Raw genomic sequence first — 22,191 nt, forward strand, 5'->3', positions numbered from 1 at the left:
GGTGACGTCACACCAATCGACGCTCAGGCCAGTGCAATGAGCTTGTGTTCCACCTGAACGCAAGCGATTTTACTTTGAAAGAAAAATAAACGTCTGGTCTTTCTGTAAATCCGCCATCTTTACGAAGCTAGAAACGTCGAATGAATGACAGGTGGGTGGGATTTTGAAGGCAGTGGGGAAGATTGACAGCGCGTCTGACGAATCCAAAGCCACGATGCAACAACTGTCTTGAAAACATTCCACCTCAAATACGCAACCTTTGCTCAACCTGTCATTTGTTATCAATAGAGCTATTCCCGAGAGACTAACTTATTCATCAGGAGGTCAAACCTGCTGCTGTTTCCACCCATTATCAGACACTGGTCTTATATAAAAGATATTAGCCTACCGCAAAAACATATTAATAAATTAAGAATAGCGTAATACAAGACATGGTTAAAAATAAATCAAATGTACCAAATCGTTGTTTGCAACCTTAGAGAAGAATGGCTTCACAAATGGTTATGGCACACAGGGTTAAAATTACATTGTTTTCATTTAAAAAGGCAGAATCAGAAAAAGTGAAGTATGTGAAAGTAGGGGAACAGTAGAACATGCGTTAATTAGGAAAAAAGTTCGATGCAGAAAGAGAACGATTAAAAGACAAAGTGGTAGAAATAGGGAAGGAATGGAATATCAAGGGGATATTAGAAATAGGAGAAAATCAAACTGAGATGAAAATGTCATTAATCAAATTTTTACATGAAACAAGATTAATAAATAGAACATGAGTAGTACTTTTTTATTAATGTAATCGTTATTTTTCTCTTACAATAGAAAGTGAACTTAATGGTAATGTTGTTGCATCCTCCGGTACAGTAGGGGGGGGCATACACCTCAAAGTTGATCTGTAGCCCGCCGTTAAATAAGGAAGAAGAAAAAGCGGGATCTCTGGTCTTCCGTAATGTTTCTACTCTGCTGTTGTCGGGGCAGCGGTTCAGGTGAGGTAGTGTGTAAGGTGAAGCACATAGGGGGTCGGGGTCATGTTAAGTCCTGTTATTGAGGGGAAGGGAAAACGCATAATACGGGAAAATGTAATGTACGACACAACACCGGCTCAAAGTCGACTCCGATCGGTATACGTGCATGTGGCGTTCAAGTGTAGATCAGTCATTGTAAAATGAAATGTATCATTTTTATACACGATAAGGTCATTGGCAGCGCTGGTTTTGTAAAGTTATCAGATAGAAAATGTTAAAGTGAATGAACGTTTGCTTCCGACTAGTAACGTTATAGTTCAGATAGCGGTTAGCCTCACGGCTAGCACTGAGCACCTGACCTTTGAACCTTAATTAAGGTTCAAGGTCTGTTTCAACAGTTTATGTCGTGTCATCATCTGCAGATTTAGCTACCAAAATGGCTGTATCCATCCAGTTACAGGAAGACTGTCTCTGATCTGATCTGATCTGATCTGTAAAACAAAGACAGTTATTTACATTATAAGCAGTCCATGCAACAAATTTAAAGTATATTTACTGAAAGACAGGCTCATTGAACACAGGAGCTCCAGTTCTAAACATAGACTGTTAATATTAATATACAGTTTATGGTCCTAAGACACACAATGATGGACTGACATTTTTTGTTCATTAATTGGTAATGATCAGGTTAATATAAATTTGAAAACAATATTAATTTCCTAAGGAAACAAAAAGAACAGTTATACAGTTATAAGAGTTCATAATCCAGAATTTATGAATGAATGCAGATTTTTAGCATCAGTTTTTCCACCGTTGTTATGATTATTTGATACCTATAAGTAGGTTTAAATAACCCACGTTGCAAATTGTATTATTTTTGTGATGTTATTTAATGACTGTGAGAAGTTTGTTTTATTTTGTTGTGTACTTTTGTTTCGATTGAACCTTCTGTGTTGAATGTGCATCCTGTGCAGATGATCCCGATGAAGGTCCTGAGCTAATACTTTGTTTTGACGTACAGGTTTTTCCAGCTGATTACCCTTTACACAGAGAGAAACGGTTCTTCTCCCGCAGATGACAACACTCTCTCTGCGATCATGCTTCCCCGGGTGGGTAAAGAGTTTATGCTCCGAATAAGTTTCAACTGGCGGCCGCTTTTCCAGGGACGGGCCCTGCTGCTCACAAACACCCTGAGTGGAGGAGTATTATTGGCAGTGGGCGATATTGTGCAGCAGACCCGGGAGAACATGAGGAAACCAGACAGAGTTCGGGACTGGAGGAGGACAGGTGAGAAAGAGAGAAAAGCAGAGCCCCCTCAACCTGTACACTCAAATCTCCATCTCTTAGTAAGAATATAACATGTTTTTTTAGGAGAATATTTTTCCAATGTGTCATTGCCATTGATCCATTCTTTTCCCTCTTGACTCTCTCCCCCCTAAAGGCCAAATGTTTACGGTGGGATGCTCCATGGCTCCAATGCTGCAATACTGGTACATCTGGCTGGACAAAGTGTTCGTGGGCAAAGCTCTGAAAACTATTGGCAAGAAGGTTCTGGTGGACCAGCTGGTCGCCTCACCGGTTTTGGGGATGTGGTATTTTTTAGGTGAAAAGGATTTCAGTTTATTAGTACTAAGCAGAATAGCTTAAAGGCATGGATGACGTAAGACCAAAGGCAATGTGTGTCAGAATCCGAGGTGGATTGAGTTCCAAGGTTGTCTGTGTTAAACAGTTTGGATCTGACTGAGGTTTTGTTTGTGAATGTCTGTCATATTTTATAAGAGTTCCATATAAGAGTTGGGCAGATTTCTGGAATGTTCTGGTCCCATGTTCGAGGCCAAACCGGTTTAGTGGTATGCCAGACGGTTAACCGCCATTTGTCCCTATGTCACCTTCTAGCCAATTAAAAGTAGCTGACTTTTACAACCTGTGCCAACGGCTCCATGGCACAAAATCCAGCTTGTATTGCAAGCAGTGCTGGGCAGGAGCGTTACTAGTTTAACTACTTCTAATTAGCGGTGCTGCGTTGGGCGCCTATCTCCATTGAGCGATTCTGCGCATCCTGGCTCATCTAGAATGAGCCTAATAAAACCAAACGTAAAAAGTCCTGGCTTAGAGACGCATTATCGCCACCATGTGGTCTGCAGTCGCTACATTCATTATGGGCTTTTTCATCAGTCTCACTCAGGGGTGGCTGGAACAAGTGTGGTGAAATCGTGGTAAAATTCGACATACCCGTTGGATCCTGTACTTGTTAAGAAACTGCTTTGATATATTTACACCAGCCCAAGCTAGCGTCTGACCTTAGCTGAAGTTGGTTTTGATGAAGCGTGGCGCTGACGCGCATCTAACAAAACAACTGTTTATTGCAGGAATGGGTCTCTTGGAGGGACACACTTTATCCGAAGGATGGAAGGAGTTCAAAGACAAGTTCTTGGAGTTTTATAAGGCAAGTACACATATCAGGGTCTCACCTGTAGATCTGGAGCAGCAGATTGGTGCTAATGTACTCACACGGTTAGTAGTGCTGTTAGTTAAACGAGCTATTAACGGCGTTAACGCAAACCCATTTTTGTCGTCAATTTTTTTGTTGCTAGATTAACGCTCTTTTTAGCCTAGCAAACTTTGTAGTTTTTCTCACATGCTGTTGCAACAACTAGTAACGTTAGAACAACTACAACACCACACCGGATCTAACTAGACCGGAAACAAAACAACAGGCACTCCGCACATACTCATTTGGGCTTGCGAGCCGGCCAAAGAGTAGTAACGTTATGTTTTGAGTGGATGGCGAGCGTGAGATGACAAAATGGATGCCAATAAGATTCTGAATGGAAAGTTTACTTATTAAAAGTTGCCAAATGGTTCCATTGACAAGACCAAAGTGATCTGTGTGTTTTTCGTCGTCAAACTGAGCTATCATGTTAGCACGTCCATTCTGAAATACCATTTGATGGCCAAGCACACAGCTGATATGAATTCTCCGCCCCCTCGTTAAAGAATTTTTTTTCCCCTTTTATTGATGGACAGTGTTACAATGTGTGAGGGATTAATTGCTCCAAGTGTGACTGTTATGTGTGAAATTTAACACTACGCTAGGCTATATGCCAATGTTATAGTTTTCAATAAAAAAAAAAACAACATTTGCACAAACCAAGCCGATTCACTTTTCCATGTTGATAAGAACAATAAAATGAGAAAAAAATAATGGGACAAAAAGAAATCAAGGGACATTTAGAATAGATAAAAATGTGTGATTAATGGCGAGTTAACTATGACATTTAATGTGTATGACATTATTCGTTTTACAGTTATAATTGTTATTCAATCATTTGTCACATCACAAGTTCGTCTTAAGTTATAATGGCAGCTTGTTTTGCATCTGCAACTGTAACTTAAACTAAGCACGGCTGTCTTGGCAGTGCTTCTTTGTCAGTCTAGTTTTGTTTATGTGCATTCTGTGTTATTCTGCAGGCGGACTGCTGTGTTTGGCCTCCCGCTCAGATGATCAACTTCTACTTCATCTCGCCCAAATTCCGCGTGTTGTACATCAACTTTGTCACCATAGGATGGGACACCTACCTGTCCTACCTCAAGCACAGAGTAAGTCAGCCACACACAAGATTCAACAGCCATTCTGCTTCCTGGGTAATTTCCACTTTGTTCTACCAGCAGCTGACTCTGCTTTGCTTTGTTTACAGTTTTGAGGATATTGTCCGCATTAATGATGTATATCTGTCACCCACCCGCAACCATCTAACCTTAGAACATATAATATGTACAGTAGATTTGTAGGCCTAACAAGTTATGTTTACCTTGCATAAGTTTACCTTGTATAAATTTATTAATTATTTCCATACAATCCTACTAACTGGGATTCATGTGGATAAATATGAGGAGACAGGAGAGTGAGCATGCATGAGCAACTGGTAATAATGATAATAATCACATGAAAAGACATAATTAATGCAGAATGAGATGGAAAATAAAAGTGATGAAGTGATGAAGTAATATTTTCCACCAGGTTGTCACAGTTTCTAGAGCTTGCATGAAACAACGCAGCTAGAATGCACAAGGCGAGGTATCCAGATGCGCTTTCTGTTGTCCAGCTGTGGAACAGTGTGGTTTCACCTGCAGACCCACGGCAGTAACATCTGTCATATAATTACATAGCCGAGTGTAAGGGCAGTCATAGTTTCCTAATTCCTTTTGAATTCTCCTTCACATCTTGCCTTAACCTCATGACGTTTACCCTCGGAGCTAAGGAAAAGTGGTTAGAAAAAGGCATAGGAGGTCATTCTTTTTACTATACCTGTGGTCCGATCTCAGGAAACTATCAGCCTCCTTGTCTTCATGTGGTGGCACACCATGGCGTGTAGTGTGCACAACACAGCACGCAATGGTTATTTTGCACTCTTTTTCAGGTATGTACATAAAAAAAGCTCGCCACTGGCCTTTCAGTATATTGATAGTGCGCTCCACCACTGAGTGAGGGCACGTCAGTGTGTGCAGGCATATTGGGCTAATGTTCTTGTCATTTAGGCTTCTATCTAAACATCTTGTGTTATAAATAAAGTTGGGCGTGATGAATAAGTTGAATAAGTTTGTGTGTATAAATAACCATTTTTTTCTTTTGTCGTCATTAAGCAAATTGCATTTTCGTCATCATTAATATTTCAAAGCACAAAATGCAAGTTGGCTTTTGTACGTCTAGGCCACTCTTAAATGTTATTTTTTTACTTAAGAACAAGCGAGAGTGTTGATTAATGCCAAAAAAAAAATTTGTGTATGCACAAGTTAAGATCAAATCTTTGAGTATGGATGTTTAATATATGGCCCAATGTAGTTTTTTTTACTACATTACACCACATTTTGTGTGTGTGTGTGTCAGTTTTCTCCTGGCTCAGTAATTAAGTAAAGTCATATTGATTATATTCATATGTGTATTGGTTTCTGGTGTGTTGACAGGATGACAGCCTCCCCACTGAGCAGGAATCCGACAGCAGTGCTGTGGATGTACAGCAGGAAGCCCTCCCAGCGTCCAAACTTCTGGAGGACAAAGCTTAGAGACAGAGTTCGTGCTCAACTGTGAAATCGTACATTTCTATCAGTTCGAACGTTCTACCTTGTTTTGCAAGACTGTTAAAGCAGAGTTCTCTTTCCACCGACAAACCGTTCCTCTCTAAGTTTAGAATGACCACATGTTTCTGTCTGAACTCAGAGGACTTGAAGTGGAGTTTAAGTGGAAGTGCTGGAACACTTTTCCCTTCATGTTTACTGTTTTTAATGTGTCTTTGTCCAGTTTGTCTGTTTATTTATCTAAATGATGTGCACTCCTGTAGGAACATTCAGGGATGAAAATCTGTTTCACTGCCTGTCGCGCTAATACCTCTGATGGTTGTGTTTTTTTTTTATTATCCCATTTTAGGCAAGAGTTCAACTACTGCCATTAACACAACCTGCAGCAAGGCACCTACATGCAACTTCCAGTTATTGGGAAGGTTTGAAGTGTGAAACTTACATTGACCATGTTTACATGCACATAATATTCCGTTTTTTGCCCTTATTCCGGAAAAGACGATGTTCCGACTAAGCTGTTTACATGGCTATTGGAAGTGAACATTCCCGTTTACATGTAGCCGTGCAAACACAATTTAAAAAAAGAAAAAAACAAAAGTTTTACCGCTAGTGACGGACTTTTTGGACTGTGCCAAGGAAGCCTCCCTCTTTTATTCCCTCAACAGCTTCTTGAAAAGGTTGTCGTAGTGATGTTTGCACATATCTAAATACAGTTGATATCCAAGTCTTTGATATTGTTTAAAAGTAGTTGTGTTTCTCCTTCTTATTGTGTCTAAAGCCTTGTAAACTGTTGGGTTGAGTACAGCAACCATAGCAACGCACAGAGCTGACCGTAAACAGGCAAGAGGTCTCAAACTGCAGTTAAAAACCCAGATTGAGACGCATATTCCAAATGCGCTGCATACATGTCCAAAGAATTGCTCTAAAACCTGATTGATACCGGAATATGTCTTAATTGGAAAATGCTATATTTGGAAAAAGGCCATATTCAGAATATTCAACCTGAACATGCTGTTTACATGACCTTTTTTCAAATTCACAATGATTGTGGAATATTGGTGTGCATGTAAATGTACTCGTTGTTGCGGCACTTAAAGATTTAGATGTGCTTTTTTTATGTTTCTGGTCCAATATGACAAGAAATTAATTAAATAATGACAAGAATCATTATTGATGTGAAATAGTTGCCATGTTTTTGGCTCTATTTTATTGACCTGTGTAAACTTTGCCTTAATATATAGACCAGTACTGCGCTTTGTTTTCATGCCAAATAACTTAGTCTTCTGTTTATGCCTTTGAGGTATCAAAGAAAAAAATAATTACCTGATTGTGATCATCTGCTGAAAGAAAATCTATGAAGGAATTATTATTAAATATATGATCTTTTATATTTATCATATCAAACTGAATCCCAAATTGTATGTATAAACCTGATTCAGGATAAACCAATAACCAGAGTTAATGTAACTTGATATACTGTACTGTATATCTCTAGCTGCTACTTTATGAATAAAGTAATTTTAGTATTTGCAGGTCAGATGGTCAGTTAATGAAAAATTGCATAAATGGAGTCAATGTGGAGAATCTGTAAATCAATACATACAAATTTAAATTGCTGTAGACTTCATCTTTTGTTTATATAACAGATTTACCATTTTGATTTGATCCCCCAAAATGTATAATTAGCACACTAATATGTGTTAAGAACGTTAAAGTGCTCATATATACTGTTTGGCTTTTTCCTTTACCTTTTATAGTGTTTTATTTATTTTTTTTTGTTACGTTCTAGGTTTACAAAGTGAAAAAGCCCAAAGTCCACCCCAAAAAGACTTACCAACTCCAACAGAAAACACTGTTCACAAAATGCTCCAAACAGCTCTATTGCAGTCCAGGCTTTACTTGGTCTCTTTGTAACACACGTTATAATGCTCGCCTAGTTGCTAGCATGGCACGCCCTCATACTCTACTTCTGATTAGTAGTCCTTACCTAGCTACTGTGCATATGCGACTCCCAACAAAGATGGAACAGAAGTGTGATGCCTCACTCTGTGGTTAAAACAGAGCTCAACACACAGGGTGAAAAGAGGAGCTGCAACAATGTGCAGTACAACAAAACTTTGTTTTTTTTTGAAAATTAAACCATGTAAACCTATTCTGGTACACTTTTTAAATACAATTATGAACCTGAAATTGAGTATAATATGAGCACTCTACAAACAAGCCTACATCATTTAGGCTTGTGAAAAATTCTGAATGCTGCTAAATCATATGTTTTATTTTTGAATTACATTAACTACCTTGTATCCTAATCATACACTACTGGATAAAAAACAGTTTTTTTCAATTCTACCCAGAATAATAAAGTTTGGTCAAGAAGATAATTAATCCATCATGGTGTACTTCTATTATGTACATTTAAACCGGTGCTGATAGAAACTATGAAGTTATGAAACTAGGTTTTTAATTATTTCAGCTGAACTTGTAAGCCTGTATATGTTGGGTAGTTTCATTTATAATAAAACATATTTTATAAATTGCATGTGTTTATGTGCAAAAAATCTTAATTTCTAAAGTAACTAGTAACCATAGCTGTCAGATTAATGTAGTAACATAGAAGTAGAAAGTCACTGTCACTGGCTCAGTCTGTCAAACCCGCATGGTTCAAGATGTCCAATCCTGTGCCAGAAAAACAAGACCAGCCAGCGTGAATGACTACCACCCAGTGGCACTCACCTCTGTAGTGATGAAGTGCTTTTAACAGTTGGTCAAGGATCACATTTCCTCCTCACTACGCAGCACAGTGGTATCATTACAGTTTTTCTACCATCCCAACCGATCAACGGAAGATACCATAACAGCACCCTATCTCACCTGGAAAAGAAAGGACAATTGGGAGATTGCTTTTCATTGACTACAGTTCTGCTTTTAACACCACAGTTCTCTCCACGCTCATCACAAAGCTCAAGGACCTAAGGTTAAACACCTCACTGTGGATGTGGATCCTTGAGTTCCTGACAGGTACCCATATTCACCTGTATCCTTAACATTGTGTTTTGAGCCCCCTGGTGTACTCACGTAACTCCAACAGCTTGTTCAAGTATGCTTGTGAGACAGCTGTGGTGGTCCTGATCACAGATAACAATAACAAGGCCTATCTGAAAGAAGTAGAGGACCTGCTTCTCTGGTATCAGGTCAGCATCCTCCACATGAATATCAGAGAAACTAAGAAGATGATTGTGGAATTCAGGAAGAAGCAGAGAAGGAACTTCTCCCCCCTATAATATCAACGGGTCCTCCTAGAGAGGGTGTACAGCTTTGAGTACTTTGGTTTCTACATCACTGAGGGTCTGACTCGGGCGCTGCATTGCGACTAGGTAGAGAGAAAGGCAAGGCAGAGACTGTTTCACCTCAGATCCCTGAGGAAAATCCAGGCATTCCCTCAAATAGTGATGCATTTCTACTCCTGCATCATCAAGGAACATCACTGATCAAGACCGAAAGGTTCTGCAAACATGATCCGGCTGAACATACAATAAGCAGTGCTCTATCCCACTCGGCCTTTCCACATCTGTCATACGTTTTACGAATTTATAGTTACGTTTTTATGCCATTTTCAATCCTTCTCAGATGTTTTCGTTATGTGCCTGGGACGGAATGTTCAGAGTGTGTGACATCACATTAGATAAGATTGGAGAGCAGCTGTAAATTCCTCATAACAGCTTAAACTCTGCATACTGAATTTTACATCAAATCAGAAAAAAATATTTCAGAAAACTATTTCACACAATCTAGACACATTTGATACACATTTGGTGCTATGAGCCTCCAAGTGACATAAGTGCCAACCAACTGCTGCATAGAATTTGATGTCAACTGAAAACAAAATTCTTAGGAGGTCAGCAGAAACAAGGTCTTTTCAAACATGCTCATTATTTTGTTCGTCACTTTAAATACAGCAAAATACAGAACATTATTTACACATTGACTAACCAGCCTGAAGGATTTGATATGAACCAACCCAGCATTTTAGAGTACACCTCCTCCGGCACAAAGCACATACTGTTGCCAAGAATATGGATGTGTGTGAATGTCACATGTTAAATGTTTATGAATGTGAGATGCATGAAGGTGCAGCATCTTTTGAAGGCGGACCATCTATGTCTCTAGCTCTCATTGGATAACTAAAATCTGACACACAAAGAGCACCTTTTTCACAGACAACACTCCCATCTAAGGTCATGCTTCCCAGGGTGGTTAAACAGTTTCTGGTCCAGATAAGTTTCCACTGCCGACCGTTTTTCCAAGGCCGGGCCCTCCTGCTCACAAACACTTTGAGCGGAGGAGTCTTATGGGTGCTGGTAGACATCTTGGAGCAGACCTGGCAGAACTTTAGAAAGTCACACATAGTCCAAGACTGGAAGAGGACAGGTGAGAACAAGAGAAAAGCAGAGCCAGGGGGATTATTGCAATGTGGGAATAGCACTGTCAACCCTGGATGTGCCTGTGCCTTGCTCTTACCGTGACTGAATGACTGGCCTCATACTCTTTGGATGACATGGATGTACAGTAGATAGTCATCATTGTAAGATGTTTTGGACAAAAGGGCAATAGCTGAGCCAGGATCTAGGTGGGTTACCACCTCTGCAAGACAATTTTCACTGTGAAGCAGCCTCTGCTTTGTGTTTTATTTTGTGATAATGAGGTGTTTGATCATGTTTTATTTCCCAAATATTTTAAGGTGTTTTTTCTCCATCTTTGTTGATTGGGTCAATACACTCACAATTATATATATATATACATTTATAAATATTAAAAAATATAAATTATCGATTTTTTATGTATTTTCTTCCAAAATAGAAATATTTGTGCAATGTGTTACATTTCAAATGACTAAATGACTAAATCATTTCCTATCATTCTTTCTTTTTCGCATATCTGACAGACAACTGTTTATTGCAGGAATGGCTGTCATGGAGGAAGACACTTTAACCAAAGGATTGAATGAGTTTAAAGACAAATTCTGGGAAATATACAGGACAAGTATACTTGTAAGACTCCTATCTGTAGGTCTGGAACAGAAGAGGGGGGGTTTTCTCTGTGGGTCTGCAAATAGTAACCCCAAGTTCCCAAAACCTTCATATTAGAAATGTCGGTGTCCTATTTTTTTGATCCAAATCTCTCCTTTTAAGAACATATCAACAATTAGATTAGATTAGATTCAACTTTATTGTCACACAGGTACAGGTACAAGGCAACGAAATGCAGTTTGGGTCTAACCAGAAGTAAGTGCAGGATGTACAATGGTTTCATAAGTGCAGAACATGGATATATACTGAATGAATAGAGAAATGAATACTATTATAAACCAAATTTTACGATAGTACAGTCCTATGAATATTATATGTAAATGTGCTGTATTAAACGATATACTTAACGACTACTCAAAGCGCTTTTACACTACAGGAAACATTCACATTCACAACATCATACACTGTGGCCGAGGGTGCCGTACAAGGTGCCACTGCTCATCAGATAAACACTCACACACATTACCACACCGATAAGCAGCACCGGGGGAACTCGGGGTTCAGTGTCTTGCCCAAGGACACTTCGAAATGGGACTGCAGGGCAAGGGATCTTGGAAACCACCAACCTTCCGATTGGCAGGCAATCGCTCTACCACTGAACCACAGCCACCCCACTAGTATAGATAACAATAGTGAGCAAGATTTACAGCTGGATAGACAGGTGGATATTACTATAAGTAGAAATTTTACAGATATGTACAATGAACATAATATACTAATGGTTTAGAGTTTACAGGTGAATATGTACTATGAATATAGATAGATAGATAGCCTTTATTATCAGACTCATGGTCCATTAAATAGGCCTACAACAGAAACAATAGAAAACATACAGTACACAAAGGCGACACCAATTAAATAAGACAACTATACCAGTATCCCATAAGGGGGACTGGTATCGCAAAGCACTGAACCTCGGGTCAATCAGAGTGAAATGACAGAGTTACAAGAAGAATTCAAGCGACCGATACATTTATAATCAGATTCCTCAGTAAGCGGAGAAAGTATAAAGCGCCTGCTTGACAAAACAATTCACTTGCACTACACCACTGGGTTTCCAAGTAGAGCATGCCACAAAAAAACAATCATAAGCGACCCGCAGCTTATTGTAGCTTGCCTTTTTAAACTTGACCCACAAGGGGGCGGTGTAAAAAGTAGTACAATATGCTTTAAAGAGGTTAATCTTGACAGTAACAGAACACCAGGAAAACTTCCTGGCAAGCATGTTAGCCTGCATATAGTATATATATTCACAATATATCATACAGACAGCTATTATTATGGACAGAACTTTTACAGATAGATAGGCTATATATAATAAGTTAGGCTAAAATGTGCAGTATGACAATGATTTAAGGTAGTACAAATGAAGTTTGGGCAGAAGCTATTCGAATTAAAGTGCAGTGGAAAGTAATTGCATATTACAGTTAAAGTACGATATTGCAGATACATACTGCATATTTCCACTTAACTAATAATAACAAAATGTTCCAAGATTTGTCCCATTCTTTCTGATGAAGCAACACTTGTTCAAGCATATGGTCTCATCTGATTTTGACTACTGTAACACCATTCTCTGGCTAACCTAAATCAGGTAGCCAACTATTAACTACTGACTTCTACTAAATACTGACATTATGTTATTAACCAAAACTAAAACAGTTTATCATGTTACACTGTTCTTATTTGATGGTCATGCTAGATCTGACTTCAAGTAAAAGACTACACAGACTGTCCATTTTTGTGTATTTTGCTAATGTTGCCATACCCGGTCCAGCCATATTCTAGGTTTCAACCTAGTCTAGTCCTTTTTGTCACTACTGACCCTTTGAAATGTGATCAATCATTTGCGATAACCCAACCCAACACATCACCACATGCTAAATTAATTTAAAAATAATTCTGGGAATGTTTTTTTTTTTTTTTTTTTTAATGTTGAAGAAGAAATTATTCTTTGAAAAAGCTCACTGGCGGTTTCCTCTAAAAGGATTTCTAAAAACAGATATCTTTGTTGAACAAAGGTTGTGCCACGTAATCAGTCCACTTTTGTTTTTGCTCTTCTTTGTTGTTCTCACCTGCAGGTTGATGCTGTTTTGGGCCTCCCGCTTAGATGATCAACTTCTGCTTCATCTTGCCAAAAATCTGCATCATTTTCATGAACTCTATAGACTTAGCACGGCCTACTTAAATCTCCCACGTCAAACACAGAGTAAGTTAGCCAGATTCAACGGACATTCTGCTGCATCTGCTGGAGAGTTTTCATTTTTCTTACACAAAAGGGATCTGTTTTTCTTTACTTACATGACAATTCACCAGTGTTTGATTTGATGTGCTTTAGTCAGTGGGTTTTATATGTGTTATGAATGCTTCATAAAAAACAATTCAGCCGACAGAAAGTTAAGAGTAGATTTTAAAATGGAACTGTATTAATTCTTGTGCTTCTGTAAATCAAGGGATTTTACGATAATATTACCTGGTTTCATAGGATCTCTTGTACATTGTGTGTACATTTATTGTATCAATCCTATCACCTATTGGTTGCCTCAGTGTTGCAGCTCAAGAAATGTGTTTTTGTTTTTGTAAGAATTTGGAGAGAACGATATGCTGTATATGTAATCTATACAGTATGTATATTCACAGTGTATGCAGTATAATTTAAAACGTGGTACTTGTTCAGTTTTAAATAAGTAAAGTCATATTGGTTTCTGGTGTGTTGACAGGATGACAGCCACCCCACTGAGCAGGAATCCGACAGCAGTGCTGTGGATGTACAGCAGGAAGCGCTCCCAGCGTCCAAACTTCTGGAGGACAAAGCTTAGAGACAGAGTTCCAAATGTGCTGGAACACTTTTCCCTTCATGTTTGTAGTTTTTAATGTCTCTCTGTCTAATTTGTCTGTTTATTCATATTTAAATGTTGTGCGCTCCTGTAGGAAAATTCAGGGATGAAAATCTGTTTCACGGCCTGTCACGCACCTCTGATTGTTGTAGTATTATTTTTTGGGGTTTTATCACATCCTGGGCAAGAGTGCAACTGCTACCATTGACACAACATGCAACCTTGTTGCGAGGGTTTCTAGTGGGAATTGTTGTTGTTGCACTCAAAGATTTAAACTGTACACCATCCAACAGAGAGGCTTTCCTTTTATTTCTCTGCTGTTTTATCTTTCTGGTATAGTGTGGCAAAAATAATCATTATTGATATGAAAGAGTTTTCTTGATACTTTACTAGACTACAGGTTTAGTGTTGTTTAGAGTGTGTGACATCACACTAGAGTGGAGAGCAGCTGTACACTGATCTTAACAGTGACATGTTTTGTGGCCAGGTTGGATCAGTGGTGGAGCAGGCGCACATGTACTGAGAGGTTTATGCCTCGAGGCAGAGGTCCAAGGTTTGAATCTGACCTGTGATGACTTACTGCATGTCTTCCCTCTCTCTCTCTCCCCTTTCTCACCTTACTATTGTTAGAAAAAACTAACTATAATGTGTTCTTTAATTTTTATGAGGACGAAGAGAAGCTGAGGGTCCAGTTGAGAATTAAGAAAAAGGTTTAATGAAACAGCATGTTGACAATGATGAAGACAAAGACAATACAACACAAAACATGACAACACTTTAGCTGACAGCGGTCTTGAATCGTGCTTCTTCCTGATGGAGTCACATGAGACCAATCCTGAATATTCCTAAATCCCACATTTATACCCTGCACCTGGGGGCGGTTCCTTTTCACCTGGTGTATTCAAATCCATTCTCACTGGTCCGCTGTTGGCACGGTAACGTGTTGAGTGCATCTTCGCTGTCCAATGAGGAAGGACATGGCTCTAAACTCTGCCCCTTTGGGTCGTTTTTGGTCACAGATCAGAAGGTTCTTTCATGTAAATGAGAAATTCTAACAAAAATACAGTCAATCAACATTCTACTGTCTCGGCCTAGTCTAAGACCCCAGGGGGTTGGAGACAGAAGGTTACTTCCTGGTGTGAAGCAAAAAGCTTCTTTCTATATGTTAAATGTCAGACTTGACCTGATCAATTCTTCAGAGCCAGAGGAACAGAGGGGGAACGTGAGAGAAAATAGGGCCAGTGTTGACCTCTCCACAGAGACAATGCATATTTTCCTAACCTGGCTGCAGTGTACATAAACAGAAACACATTGTTTTCACTGTCCTGTCCACTGACATGTTTCCTTTGTTTGAGAATTTGAATTGAATTGCATGTTGAAATCGTATAAAGATGCAAAGTCATAAATGAATCATTGCATTCCAATTTTATGTAAGTTTAAACAAAAAAATATAAAACTGTTTCCAACATTCACAATTTAAACAATCAAAATACATATAGTTTTTCATATCAGAAGGCTCACGTATTCAAACTACTGTGATTTTTTTTACCACATAATTATATTTGCAATGTCTTTCTAGTGGCTTGTCAATCACTTGTGCAGCAAAGACAAAGAGTAAATCAACCTGTTACGTGTACTGCACCAGAAGGTGCCTTCTATGTCCCGGGTGGGACACAGACAAACTTGAAACTAAAGTTGAAGTAGACATTTTCACACCTTAACATGTTGAACGTCTTTTTATTTGATTCAACTTTTAAAGCCGGCAATCTAATTCATTGCCGCGTTTTAACATCCAGCATGAATGTATTCAAAATCTTAGAGCCCTCAGCAATAGAAAGCAAGCACATAAATAGCCTATCACTTTAAATACAGAGAAAATACGGAGCATTGTTCAAACATTGACTAACCAGCAGGAAGGTTTTGATCTGCACCATCCCAGCTTTAAGAGCACACCTCCGCGGGCACTCACACGTCCTGCTGTCAAGGATGTAGATGTATTTGAATGCTGTCGATATGACCGCCAGCCTTTTCCTCTTTCAACATGCCTGCAGCGATGCACCTCACAGTGCTCGTGTCCCTGTTTGCAGTGACTCTCTGTAAAAGTAAGTCAACATTTTCACATAGTTACACGTTTAATAGATGTATTTAATCTGTGTGAGAATTTGAATTGAACGTAATATGGAAATCAAAAGATGCAAAGAACAGGGAACTTCCTGCTGCGACAGGCAGAGGTAGATTTTTTTTTTTTCCTCAACCTACAGAAACACAATGTATTCAGTGCAATTTGCTGTAACAACAATATCTGAGGTCAGGATTGAGTCAAAAGTTGGACAACAATCAGCCTTTAGTGACACAGAAACCTCCACATTTGGCGATATGTTTATGTATGTTGCTGTGCAAGTCAAAGTTTGCCTTTCTGTAAATCATAAAAAGGAAGTTAAAGTAAATGGCAAAGTCACGCCTGGGTGGTACTGGTAACCGAAGCAAATATTTAAACAGTGAAAGGGATCCTGATCTAAACCTACAGTAGCACTGTGTCTGCAACTTCTTCAAACACTTGTATACGCACACAGACACGTGTAGGCCTACACAGTGCCAGCTGATCGCCATAAATAGCACAGCGGTTCGTCTGCATCAATCAGTTCTGCGTTAGAAACACGGCAACGTCCTATCTGAATCTCAAACTGAACGGTGTCTGCAATAAAACGAAAAACAGCTCAGTTAGTTGGCGAAACAATCTCACCTCAAGGTCCATTTAGAAGCTATGATGGAGCATTTGATCGTGTCTCAGATGGATCAGTAGTGGATGACATTTTCAGATCCTTTACTTACAGGACAGTTACCAATGCCAAACAACAGTAAAATAATTCATTACAAGTAAAGGTAATGCATTGGAAATATGACTCAAGTGAAAAAAATGTATAATTAGGAAAATGTATTTAAAGTATCAACGCAGAAAAAATGTCCCCTGTGATGAATGAATGTACCATAATCTAGCATTGGATTATTATTATTAGCCTACTCATGCATTAATGTTGAAGTGGCGTTTTATGCTCGTAGTTGTAATCTTTAATCATTTTATAAAGGGCTGCAACTAATAATGACTTCCAGTGATCTGCTAAGTATGGTCTTGATCAATTATTTTATTGTTTAGTTCGCACAGCGTGAGAAAATAGTGAGATATGCTGTCACAGTTATTCACACCTTCAAATGTTTTGTTCAACCTCCAAAGGATTTCAATAAAACATTTATTGTCATTTAAGGCGTAAAAAAAGCAACTTTTTGTAATTGCGAAATGTAGACCATGAAATGTTTAACATTTTTACATGAATGGATGATCATGAATTGGAAACACAGATACTATTTGTATCTGTATATAATAAGAATAAATATTCTACTGATAGAATCAACCTAAGGAGCATTTTTGGTTCTTTAAAAAATAACTGATAACTCAAATTTTCCACCCAGAATGCATGGACTTAATATGTTTTTTTTCAACTGTTTTCCAAGTCAAGACTGAAATTTTAAATATCAACACGTGGCCCCTGAAGCAACGTGGCCCCTGAAGTATCTAGACTTACATGTCAGTCAATCAGGAAATACAGTTGTAACTTTAGAAACAGGTTAAAAATCCTTTTGATTGCAAGTAGACACACATGCAGATGGTTAGAAGAGTCTTTTATGATTCGGTAAATATCTTCAGAGCCGCAGTACGTTTTATAAAATAACCCTCTGGCCAGTGGGTGTTCACCTTCATGAGGCTGGGCTTCTGCTAACACACTAATAATGTTGCTGTTTGGTTGAGTGCATATCCTAAAATTTTATTTACTCTAGTGAATCAGAAAAACATACCACGCCATCCATGGCTCATCTCTTTCACAAGGTGTGTGTGTGTGTGTGTGGTGGTGTTGGTGTGTGTGTGTGTGGTGGTGTGTTGTGTGTGTGTGTGTGGGTGTGGGTGTGTTGTGTGGTGTGTGTGTGTGTGTTGGGGTGTGGTGTGTGTGTTGTTGTGTGTGTGTGTGTGGGTGGTGTGTGGGGTGTGTGTGTGTGTGTGTGTGGTGTTTGTGTGTGTGTGTGTGTGTGTGTGTGTGTTGTGTGGTGTGTGTGGACCTTAACAGTGTATTACTCCAAACCATCTCTCTATTGACCACTTGTTTTGTTGCGTCATCCAAGTCTGATCGACTGAACCAGTGGAGCTGGGAATGGCTAACATTGTGTTAACAGGAAGAAGTTGAATAAAGTCAGAGCCCAAAGTAGTGCAGTGTGTTCAGTGTGTCCCCTCCCAGTAATAACACAAATATTGGACCTAATACTCTACTTCTTAATAGAGTGGATAAAAGTATCTGATTCTCCAACAAGCCTCCCTTGTGGGAAGTATTGATTGGCTACTTAACTAATTACTCATGAATCATTGTTTTACTGCTTTTACACACACTTACTTGTATCAGATGAGACAAGATAAGTGGACGCTTGTGTTAAATCAGTGTGTATTGCATGGCTGGACGCTCATTAGTGAAAAAAAACACAAAGACTAATTTGAACGGTTCATTTTTATACAGTTATGTCCTTATTTGAAGTTATATTGAATTGCTTACATTAAAATGTAAGAACAAATTAATTTGATTATGATAGCTTTGTGACTAGGATGTGATACAGAGGGGAAAAACTTGGGCGAGTCCAAGTACAGTACTGTGTTTGTGCATGCTGTGTCATAAACGGAAGCTAATCTGACGTGGAGGTGGGCCCTTAAGCTTAGTCACCTAATAGGACACATGTTACAGCTACACCTCTGCTTTGGTTACAAATATCAGTTTTGTTATCAACTTTGAAAAAGCCAACACTCCATTAGCCTTATCTTGATCGGGTGCAAATGCTGTGCATCCTACCAACGTTTTTTATGCTGTTTATTTCCTTGCAGACACCACCACTTCCTCAGCCGCTAAACTTGCAAAGGACACAACCACAGCTGTTGCACACACAGCCGGTTTGGCTGTAAAGAAAACTAGTTTATTCAATGTGACAACGAACAACCCTCAACAGCCTCCAACAACAACACACCCGATTACCACTGCCGTCACTTCAGAAAACATTTCATCGTTTCCACCGCCCTTGACTTCCCCACAAACACCCAACAGGACAGAGGAAACGCATCCCAGTCTCACTCCTCCTCAGACTACAACGGCCAACCAGACGTCTAACGACACCGTTTTCCATGGATCGACACTCTCTCCGACACCAGAATCACCAAACATCCCTGCAACCACCACTGTAAACATAACCAGCCCAGGTCAGACTACTGTCAGAGCTGCGGGTTTAAAGGTTTATTCTTTATTCTAAATCAGAGAACAGTAAATACCTCCAAAGTATTTCAAAAACGTGACAAAATAGTTACAAAAATCCAACATTTTCACTAATTTCGATATGGTCCCTTCGTAATCGTTTCTGTGGTGAAAGAGATGCAAATTCCTTTGATTCACTCAAAAGCTGCATTGTGACATGTTTGGCCAATGGGGGTTTTAGAAGAAGACTCCAAACCGGCTGCCTTTTTTATATACTATATCTTACGTAAGAGAAAAGCATGTGGTTCAATGTTCTGTCCACACACTTAAAGTAAAAATTGAAGACAGCAGTTGACCTTTTTAGGATTTTACTAGAGGCAGTTGTGAAACTGCTAAAAAAAAAACATTAATGCACAATACATAAAATGATAGGAATTACAAACCTGTACAATGAAATGCCACAAACAATAGTAATGCAAAAAATAATTAGTGCAGAAACTGCTGTAATAGAAGAGAACATACAAATAATCCCCCAACAAGGGTATTAGGGAACCATATCAAAGTTGCTGGTCAATATTTTTTATTCACAGATTTGACAGAAGGCGGAATGTAACAATAGCCTTTTTCACACTGCACATGGATTTAGGATAACGGAGCTGTTAGCCTGGTGCTAAGAAGGCGTTCACACTGACAGATTCCAAGTGGGCTAACTTTAAACCCTTTAGCCCAGTGTTTGCTGGCCCTGCACTGGACCAGCTTTCTGCCAGCAAATTTTAAAATTGCAATTATTTACTTTTTTAAACAGTATTTCTTTGTTCACTGAAGCAGAAATGTAGTGTACGTTTGTTGAGTAGTTAAAAATGTGACTTCTCGTTTTTGTCACACCCTCAGGTCCTTCACCTGAGTGGGAAAAAGGTGACTTAGCAGCAAATCCCGGCCTCGTGGCTATCCTTTGCATCTTCTGTATCATCCTCGTCCTTGTGCTGGTGGTTGTCATCGTTAAATGCATCCAGTCACCAAGGTCCAACTTCGAGAGACTTGAGGACGTGCCGATGGTGAGTTGGAAAACAGGAACCTGATGTGTTCAGAAGATTGGGGCGTCCGGCTACTTTGCCGAGCAAATTCCCGAGTGTAGATAATTACCTCTTCTGAAGAGTCCATTGTGTTTTTTTTTTAATTTTAAAGTAGTAGTAACTGCATGTGGGAGTGGGTAGGGCCTGTGTGGAATAAGGAAAGTTGATTCATGTGGTCGCGCCGACAGTGTTGTTGTCATGACTTAGAGTTCCTCAAGGGGGCGCAGAAACTACGCACTATAGCTTTAATGTTAGCAAGCTAACAAACTACAATAGAAAGTGAACATGGAAAACTTTATACCTGCTAAACATCATCATGTTAGCATTGTAATTGTGATTGTTAGCATGGTGAGATTACGATTTAGGTCAAAGTACCGCTGTGTCCAAGAACTGCTTCACAGACCGGCTAGCATGGCTGGAGACTCTAAGTTGCAGTTTATATTTTAATACAATTTTGCTAAAATTGATTGCCAAATTCTTGAATATGTGACATTTTGACATTACATAAGCATCATAACATAAGCTTCTGTACCACTTGAACATTTTGTGTAATTGTTACCACACTTAAATGAGACAATTCAACTCTAAGCAAAGATGGAAGATGAGACAAAAGAACCAAGAAGCACACACAGCAAACAATGATGTGACATGAATATAGTGAGGTTCTGCCCTGTGTGCCAGTTGCATGGTATTTCCACCAGCAGGGGGCAACATTTGTTAGGTAGAATAGGATTAAAAAGTGAAAAAGTGTGACTCTGGCAGCAGTAAGCTACAGTCTTACTCTACAGGAAATTGAACAGTCAACCCTGAATGTGTCTGAGAGCTGGCATTTAAAATTGATTAACTGGCATATGTCATCTTTTTCCGTTCCACCTCAGCAGTCATAGTTTGCTGCTTATTCTTTTACACAAACAAGAAGCCATTTGTCAGTTTGTGGAAAAAGTCTCAGAAGCAGGACAGTGTGTGGTGAGCATGTAATGACAAAGCACTTTCTTCAGAAATTCAAGCTTATCATCAGCACTGTATCAGTGCGTCAGCAGTTATTCAGACACTGTAAACCTGTAGTCTTCAGATGTCACTTCAGATGAAAGTGTGACCAAGCATCAGATCTGCACCGTGTGAAAAACAGGGACAAAAACAAAACACTCTATAGAATATAACTACTGTTGCCAGCTATCTCCAAATCTTTATTGCCACATAAGTGCAGCCGCCGTAAATGTCTTTCAGGACGTTGTGGTGGATTAGAACAAAGTGTACTGCGTACACGACAGCGCATACAATACATGGCCAACAACATATGTGTCCACACACAAAAACAGCTCATTTCCCATACTGAGCAGGTGATGATGAGCAGATAACTTGCGGGTTTAATAAGTGACAGGACTTTATTTTGTATACTAAAAGACAATTTTACATAATTAACATCAACATATTTAGTGAAAATCTTATTTTTTTTCCTGAATGTGGAAATAAAACACATCTTTACAATGCACCCCATTTAATGTTCACTAAATTAACATTGGAATGCTGTGTCTGTCTTTTTTTTCTTTAACACCACACTGGTTGCAGGCTCTTATAAACATGTTGTGTTCCTTTTGCTGTTTTCTTTCATTTCTCCAGAGCAAAGTCAACGAGGAGTCTCCATTTGCCCAGTACTCAAAATGACAAAGGGGGCTTCAGACACTGAAATCCCAGAGGAGTCCAGTGTGCTGTACAACTCTTATTTCTTTACAAAATACTTTTCTCAATGACAGTGGAGTATTTCTGACCTGTGACCTGCTTGTTTGGCTGCTTTTTAATTCTGCTGATTGAAGCTGAATCAACTCTTTCGCCGTAATTTCTTGTGAAAAGAGAGTCAGCCTAAAAAGCATAAATGTTAA

The 22,191-nt window shown here is 39.1% G+C and overlaps 2 protein-coding genes across 4 annotated transcripts; both read left to right on the forward strand.

Moving 5' to 3' along the window:
* The first annotated feature begins 922 nt into the window (after window positions 1–922).
* mpv17l2 (MPV17 mitochondrial inner membrane protein like 2) lies at window positions 923–13,947 on the forward strand. 2 transcript variants are annotated; one of them, XM_032525883.1, is made up of 6 exons: window positions 923–980; window positions 1,981–2,246; window positions 2,401–2,562; window positions 3,329–3,405; window positions 4,431–4,559; window positions 5,925–7,588. In XM_032525883.1, the coding sequence occupies exons 2-6, from the start codon at window positions 2,057–2,059 to the stop codon at window positions 6,021–6,023; spliced, it is 657 nt and encodes a 218-aa protein (XP_032381774.1). In that variant the 5' UTR covers window positions 923–980; window positions 1,981–2,056; the 3' UTR covers window positions 6,024–7,588. The 2 variants fall into 2 exon arrangements, with proteins under 2 accessions (XP_032381774.1, XP_032381775.1); XM_032525884.1 differs by lacking the exons at window positions 923–980; window positions 5,925–7,588 and adding an exon at window positions 13,843–13,947 and having other exon boundaries at window positions 1,927–2,246.
* Window positions 13,948–15,904: 1,957 nt separating this feature from the next.
* Window positions 15,905–22,182, forward strand: cist1 (colon, intestine and stomach enriched 1). Of its 2 annotated transcripts, XR_004333634.1 has the most exons (5): window positions 15,905–16,061; window positions 18,878–19,246; window positions 20,130–20,293; window positions 21,932–22,057; window positions 22,102–22,182. XR_004333634.1 is itself a non-coding variant. In XM_032526923.1 (4 exons), exons 1-4 carry the CDS (start codon window positions 16,001–16,003, stop codon window positions 21,974–21,976), a joined length of 639 nt encoding a protein of 212 aa, XP_032382814.1. In that variant the 5' UTR covers window positions 15,906–16,000; the 3' UTR covers window positions 21,977–22,182. The 2 variants fall into 2 exon arrangements, 1 of the variants encoding a protein (XP_032382814.1); XM_032526923.1 differs by having other exon boundaries at window positions 15,906–16,061; window positions 21,932–22,182.
* Window positions 22,183–22,191: the final 9 nt, after the last annotated feature.

This window comes from Etheostoma spectabile, chromosome 9, assembly GCF_008692095.1.
Source record: "Etheostoma spectabile isolate EspeVRDwgs_2016 chromosome 9, UIUC_Espe_1.0, whole genome shotgun sequence".
NCBI classification, from domain to species: Eukaryota; Metazoa; Chordata; class Actinopteri; order Perciformes; family Percidae; genus Etheostoma; species Etheostoma spectabile.

Bases quoted from the DNA above. Each gene is read 5' to 3' on its own strand.
- cist1 (XM_032526923.1), top strand. From the start codon at position 16,001: ATGCCTGCAGCGATGCACCTCACAGTGCTCGTGTCCCTGTTTGCAGTG. The intron at 16,062-18,877 runs GTAAGTCAACAT...ATTTCCTTGCAG, and splicing joins TGCAGTGACTCTCTGTAAAA to ACACCACCACTTCCTCAGCC. The intron at 20,294-21,931 runs GTGAGTTGGAAA...TCATTTCTCCAG, and splicing joins GACTTGAGGACGTGCCGATG to AGCAAAGTCAACGAGGAGTC.
- mpv17l2 (XM_032525883.1), top strand. From the start codon at position 2,057: ATGCTTCCCCGGGTGGGTAAAGAGTTTATGCTCCGAATAAGTTTCAAC. The intron at 3,406-4,430 runs GCAAGTACACAT...GTTATTCTGCAG, and splicing joins AGTTCTTGGAGTTTTATAAG to GCGGACTGCTGTGTTTGGCC. The intron at 4,560-5,924 runs GTAAGTCAGCCA...GTGTGTTGACAG, and splicing joins TGTCCTACCTCAAGCACAGA to GATGACAGCCTCCCCACTGA.